Source organism: Cicer arietinum, chromosome 7 (genome assembly GCF_000331145.2).
Source record: "Cicer arietinum cultivar CDC Frontier isolate Library 1 chromosome 7, Cicar.CDCFrontier_v2.0, whole genome shotgun sequence".
Taxonomy (NCBI): domain Eukaryota; kingdom Viridiplantae; phylum Streptophyta; class Magnoliopsida; order Fabales; family Fabaceae; genus Cicer; species Cicer arietinum.
The window spans coordinates 28,284,971-28,292,426 of record NC_021166.2 but is presented as its reverse complement, the minus strand read 5'-3'; the positions used below and the strand labels follow the sequence as shown (position 1 = coordinate 28,292,426).

The following is a 7,456-nucleotide window of genomic DNA, read 5'->3' as shown; positions in this document are numbered from 1 at the left end:
TTTAGAAGATCTGTTGGAAAATGTTACAAAACCTTTCACACAAACATTTTTTCATAAACGATCTTTGACACAAAATTTTGGAGTGATCCTCCAAATTCTAAACAAACCTATCTTCAAGATGAACATTACACTTCAGCCATTACAAGATAGACACCTAGAGAGAACTCTCTAGTAAACCCCTAAAAATCACCTTATTGGTACTTTGACACGAAATTTGTCGATATCCACCCGATGACCTAAATCTAGAATAGACACCCCAACAATCGATATACCCCCCGTTGTTGTTTCGAGCTTCAAAACACAATTGCAAACCCGTTTTGATGAGAAAAAAGTTTTCAATCTATGATATGCTCTTGAATGATTGAATATTAGAAATGGGAGAAAGTATCCTTATGTTCGTAAATGTTTAGAAAATCTTTTTATATGATGCATGAAAATATAGGACAATGAAAAAAATTTGTATCATAAATAACAACTTTGTAACTGACATTACTACCCTAAAACTGACAATTTCCAAGATTGTAGAGGTGATGAATCTATTTATGTGTCTCAAGTTGTGTTAACATGTTCACAACAATGGTGAACAGATTTACATAGCATTCTAACTTGCTGGTGAATCGATTCGCATGACAGGTGAATCGATTCACATGACATGTGAATCGGTTCACAACCATGGAACATCAAAAACTGATTTTTTGATTTCTATAAGTTGATTCGTAAGTTGATAAGTCAATTCACAAAGTTCAAAGCCACTTAGGAAATATTTTTTGAAGTGTTTTAAACCATGTCAATGCACTACGATCATGATAGAAAGTGTATGAATGCTAAATCAACATGTAACCATATTTATGCATGATAAAACTTTCTTTTTCATGATTTCTTTTTAGTTTAAGTAGCCAATGCAAGAGCTAGAGATTTAGAATCAACAAAGCACACACATGTCATCTAGATGAAGCAAGTTGATATCAATTAGAACACTAAGTCTAAACTAACTAGCAGATACCTTACAGTTACACCAACCTTGTCGGTTCACGTGGATTCTCTCAAATATTCTATACGATGGTAGAAATTGTTGTATCAAACAAGATCTTGTGAAACCTGGTTAACTAAAATATCCACAACACTTGTGGAAGCTATTAATATTCCACTACATATAGGTCTTGTGGTGCTTGAATTTTTCCAAGTTCTACAATTCTGGCACTATTTCTTATGGAGATTTAATCATTTAAGGAATACAATAGTTCTACGAAAAACTCTTTATCATTAGACACTTTGTACAATTACTATCTTTAGTTTCTTTAGGTTATTCTACAAGTTACATTTTTTTGTTTTAGTTTGATTTCAAGCTTATATGAAAACAAATAAACTTGACAAGTAAAATCACCATAAATATCCTTTTTGGTCTTTCAACTCATTCCATATCTCATATGAAATCTTTATGGCCTCACATGGAACTAGATTACTAGTTAAGAAACAATTGTATAAAAAACCATATTACAAGAGTTATTATATTTGTCTAACTAGGTTTGACTTAGATAGTCATAAAACTTCTAACTTAAGTATATACAATCATGATCCAATGTGATCGTATTACTCTTGCCAATATGGTCTTCTAACTCGTTCTTCAAATCTTTGAATACTTCAAAATTATCTTAGTTTATGTTTCATAAGATAAACAAACCCTTATTTACTATAACCAATGGTAAATTTAACAAAGTCAAGAAATTCACCTTTTACAAACTTGTTTTGTGGCCCATATACATCTCATATCTCATGTATCAAGCCAAAATATCATTAACTCTTTCATTATGACTGATGATCCTAGCTTAGTCATTATTTCCAATAACTAATTATCATAACCATCAAGAAATTTCCATTTGAAAAAGTCAAAGGGTTCATTTTAATGGCACTTCAAATATGTATTTTACTTATATGGCCTAAAAAATAATGTCAATATATATAAGAATCAAATAAATAGATTTGATCTTATTTTCACGTCTCTCATAAATGGGCAGCATAAAATCAACGACACATAGTTGTGTTTTTCAAGATCACCAACATTGAAAAACATCAATTTAGTGAATGGAACCATAATTTTTATTTTATTACAACCAAACATTATTTTTTATCATCTTAAGAAATGAAAGTGACGTTTCCAACAAGATTTAGAACATAAAACACTTATTGAGGTTCAAAGTAAGCCATAAAGTCAAATTCAAAGCTCTCATTGTTTATATAGCAACAATTGCTGCATATCATATATGTAGGTTAAGTTTTGATTTTAATCAATATTCCACTCAATTACAAATCTTTCACAATCATATAAATACGAGATCTACACATTGTATCCTATACATATGTTATAGAAGACGTTGACTTCTATGACTAAAAAATTTAAAGAGAAAGTCTAACTTTATTTCTTCAACTTATGTTCTTTCTAATATAAGAGACAATTCTTCTTCCGATATTGACTCCAACCTTAATGAAAGTAAACACTTTTCTTTGTAAATTTTCTTGGCAACTTAAAGGTATGAGTACTCATAGTAGATTTCAGCAAATGTACTAAATTGTTGCAAAATAATTTTGAATAGACAAAGAAACATAGTTTTTTTCCAAGGCTTAAACTCGAATTTTTGAAATTTCATACATATGCAAGTTGTCACTTATAAAATTGAATTGTTAAACACGAGATAAATTTTCACCAATTAAAATTTGAAATAACTATCACACACGAGACAAATTGTCTCTAATAAGATTGAACAATCACACACCGGACAACTTATCGCTGATCAAAATTCAAAATAACTATCATACATGAGACAAGTACTCAATAATAAAATTTTCAAAATAATTAACATACATGAGACAATTATTATACATTGAGTTGGTATACACGGGACCAAGTAAATCACTAATGGTAAAATTATTGATATTGATATAGTCATAATAATTTATTGGGGTTCATTTACACGAGACAAATTAAGCTTTATCTACTTCACTTTTGGTTTTATTGAAAAAAATTTACGCTTGTGTGTTGTTCTATTAGGGACTAAAATTTTTGCAAGAAAATCTTGAATAGACTAAAGAGCATAATTTTTTTTATAGAGCCTAAAATTGAATTTTTGAAATTTCATAAATAGATAAATTGTCACTTATAAAATTGAACTATCACACACGAGACAATTTTTCATTGATAAAAATTCAAAATCACTATTATACACGAGACAAATTGTCACTTATGAGATTAAATTATCATACATACGACAGCTATTCGCTAATAAAAATTCAAAATAATTATTATACACAAGACATGTTCTCGATAATACAAATTTCAAAATAATTACTATAATGACGAGGCATTATGTTGGTATACAAGGGGTTAGGTAATTTATTAATGGTAAATTTATTGACATTGATATCCTCATTATAATTTATTATAATTTATTGATGTTACTATACACAAAACAAATTAAACTTTATTTGCTTCACTTTAGATTATATATTAAACATATAATTAATAAAGAAAATTGTGGAGTTATATTTTACCCGTGTTTGTCTACTATTGTTTATACTTTTTAAAACATATTCACAATTTTATAAGTTGACCTACTATTTTTTTAAATCAAGTAGAAAAATAATGTTGATTTTATATAAATTACTCATAGCTTCGAGCCTGTGTGTATTTTACTAGAAGGCCAACAAAAAATTTGAATTTTGTTGAGTCTTGTATAACCACCACATCCAATTTTTCTACTTTTCACAGTAGACTTATTATAGCACAAGGGTTTTGAAAGTGAAGAATAGGTAGAGACGTCCAGAAGTAGGAACAAAAAATTAGGGTTTAAATTAAATCTCTAATAAATAATAGACTTTTTTTAAGAGAAAAAATAAAGAGTTTTATGATAAAAATATGATAATTTATGTGTATTATTCTGTTTAATAACTTAATATCAATGATGCATTGAAATGTGTGTGTGCTCTTCTGTTTAATAACTTAATATTAATGATGCATTGAAATGTGTTTGTGCTCTTCTGTTTGATAACTTAATATCAATGATGTATTTATGCAATCTAACCGTTACATCGAAGTTTTTATTGAGTAAATTAACTACATAAATTTTTATAAAATTTTAAAATTATTTGATAATTCATTAAATAATTTAAAATTAATGTATTATAAATATTTTTTAAATATAAGTAAATATCAATGACAAAATTACACATCTACAAATTTTAAATTTATATAAAACTTTGTGTATTTAATTATTAATATAATATATCAATAATTGACAATTGAAATATAAAATATTATTGACATTATTATTAAGTGTAATAACTTTTCAAGATTAATGAAATTTAATAAGCTTTTTAGAAAATCTAAGTGTAATCTATTTAAATAAAAACATTTTTTTAAATTAAATTTTATCTTTTTATCAAAGCCAGATCGATCAAAGTTTTCCCTCCCTTGTTTAAGAAACATAAAAGAATATCAATTTTTTATTTAATTACAAAAGAGTATTTGCAATAATGAACGTTCAACTAACCTGTCTTCCCCGTTAAACAACAAGACAAAGACAGACTAACATTTGCATATTCATATTCATTCCATCTCCTCTCACCCATTTTATTCGCCATATTTCTTTCTCCACCTTCCATCTCCATTCCACTACCCCTTATTATCAACATTACAAAAAACAAAACCACACTTTAATTTTCTCTCTCTCTAAAAAATCCTACATTTTTTTCTTTCTATTAATAATAAAATAGTTGCCCAACCGCCAGCGCTGATTGGCGAAAATAAGCGATGGCGCCCCGTCTCTGGACCTGTTTCGGGAACAAGGGGAGTCGCGAGGGCGCGGAAGGAAACATAACATCAGACATTACAACGGAAGAGCAGAGACGCGACGGACCAGTGGTGGTGGAGATGTTTTCATCGCAGGGCTGTGCAACGTCTCCGGCGGCGGAGTTGGTTTTGTCGCGGTTGGGGAGAGGTGATTTTCAGCTTGAAATTCCGGTGGTTGTGTTGGTGTTCCACGTGGATTATTGGGATTATATGGGTTGGAAGGATCCTTTTGGATCAAGTCAATGGACCGTAAGACAGAAGGGTTATGTTGAAGCACTTGGGCTTGATACATTGTTGACTCCTCAAGTTATTGTTCAAGGTGTGGCACATTGTGTTGGTAATGACGAGAATGCCCTCATTGATGCTATTACCCGTGCTCCTAGATACCCTGCTCCTTCTTTCCAGGTTTCTTTTTTTATTTTTTTTTTTCTCTTTGCTTCATTTCATTCATTATTACCAACGAAGGCAATGAAGGCTAGCTTTAATTATTTTGAGTTGGCTTTACTTAATTATTTCCAGTTGATTGGTAGAAACCTCAGTTTGGCCAAAAATTATCTGGCTAGCTTTAATTATTTTGAGTTGGCTTTACTTAATTTTTCTTTTGTTTAGGCACTTCTTGCTGATTAGCCTAAGCCTGTTAATTTAGGTGCTGAAAGTTTCATTTAAAGTGATCTAGAAGTTACATTTTATTATTAAAAATTAACATTTTTCTAGGAAGTTTCATATAAGGTGCTGAAGCCTGAAAGTTTCTAAGGACAATACTTGATAAAAAAATAAAATGGTTTAACTCATTCTTTGATGAAAATAATAATGTAGCTTAAAAGCCGCAACATCCCTTCAACTTAGAATCAAAAAAGTTGTTGAGATGTGTCATTGTGGATCACAAATAATGTGGTCCCCACCCAACAAGAAGTGGGAGGCCATTTGCTCTCACCTTGGACTAAATAAGTATTTTGTTTCTTAAAATCGATAATAATTTTATGTATTAAATTGACCAATAAAATACACATTCCAATATCAAATTAACTAGCGATAGAAATATTTTGTATTCGAACTCAGGAGCTCACACTTGCATGTGAATTTTTTGTGGTTATTGTACCATCTCGTTTGCAGACAAAAACAAAAAACAAAATAACACGGCTTTGACATATTTAATGATGAAAATGGTGGTTTACTAGGAAAAAAAACAAGGTGTTTTATGGGTTGAGGAAGTTATTTTGTTATTTTCAATCACCTTCCTTTAGCAAATTAAAGTCTTTTGTTTTATGGGTGGAGGAAGTTATGTTGTTCTTTTCAGCACCTTCCTTTATAGGAGTTAGATCAACTTGATAACTTTTTCACACGCGACATACAATTACTTCTTAACAAGAAAAAAGAAAATTCATGCTATAATTAACTTGAATTTTCTTTCTAAATTGCAAATGAGGTACATGCATTAAACAATAATATAATACTTCCTCCGGTTATTTTTATAACAGACAATTGAGTCAATAAAAGTTGATGAATTTACTATTTAGTCCAAATTATGTATTTATTATTTAGTCCCTATTATAGTTCAACTTTTGTTGACTCAATTGTCTCTTATAAAAAAGAACAAATGAAGTATTTTATGTTAAAATATGCATGTCATGCAAGGTATGACATTGTGTCATGATCAATCGAGGTCTAATGCAGCCTTAATAGAAGTCACATTGCAGTTGTAGTAACATCAAAATCATTGATTTTGCAATTCAAATCACAACTACATACCTCTCCTAAAACTCCTAGCATATGTCTATGAAGAGTTATGTGTATAAAAAAGTTTGCTTCTTTTTTAAACCAATTAAATATCATGAATTAAGAAAAAATATCTATAATTTGCAGGCAACATTCACAAGGCCTACTCAAGATTCTCTGCAAGTGTCACTAACAGGAACATTAAGAAACGAGGTTGAAAGTAATGGTGTGAATATCATGGTAGCCTTATACGAAAATAGTTTAGTTACCGACTGTCCAAGAGGAGAGAACAAAGGGCGTGTTATGTCAAACGATTATGTCGTTAGAAAGCTCGAAAAGCTTGGAACTGAAAAAGACATATCTGCTAAAAAGAAAGTAACAGGAACTGTTAATTTTCCATTGTGGGGAGGTTTCAACAGCAGCAAATGTGGTGTGGCTGTTTTTGTTCAAAGCAACTCTCACCAGATTCTTGGATCACAGAGTTTTCAGCTTCCAGATGATATATGATATCATATGATAATGTTGATTTGTTATTTTAATTTGTTCTGCATATACAATCATATTCAAGTTACTTTATGTAAGTTCCTATTAATTAGTTGTGTTTTCGGAGAATGTGTTGTTTCTGTTTTCTTTTCACTCTTGTTTGTCCTACCTTACTATTACTATTGAATATATACCTAAGAGATTGAGTGATAAATTTGGAATTGTGACCTACATTGCTAAATAAGATTTGGACTTTTATTGAATATTTTTTATTTCACTGAGAATGAAAAAACATAAAAACATATGAGCTAACCTCTAATGATACACTTTCTAGAAAAACTCCAAGGGAGTTGGGGACCGTGGTGTCAACTGTCAAGATGAATAAAATTATTAGAATTAGACCACATTCTAAAT

General features: G+C 29.9%; 1 protein-coding gene across 1 annotated transcript; it reads left to right on the top strand.

The window, feature by feature from the left end:
* Window positions 1-4,561: 4,561 nt before the first annotated feature.
* Window positions 4,562-7,195, top strand: LOC101489475 (uncharacterized). The gene is made up of 2 exons (XM_004509957.4): window positions 4,562-5,248; window positions 6,707-7,195. The coding sequence occupies exons 1-2, from the start codon at window positions 4,805-4,807 to the stop codon at window positions 7,064-7,066; spliced, it is 804 nt and encodes a 267-aa protein (XP_004510014.1). The 5' UTR covers window positions 4,562-4,804; the 3' UTR covers window positions 7,067-7,195.
* Window positions 7,196-7,456: the final 261 nt, after the last annotated feature.

Coding starts and splice junctions, on each gene's coding strand:
- LOC101489475 (XM_004509957.4), top strand. CDS start 4,805: ATGGCGCCCCGTCTCTGGACCTGTTTCGGGAACAAGGGGAGTCGCGAG. Junction 5,249..6,706: donor ACCCTGCTCCTTCTTTCCAG/GTTTCTTTTTTT, acceptor TATAATTTGCAG/GCAACATTCACAAGGCCTAC.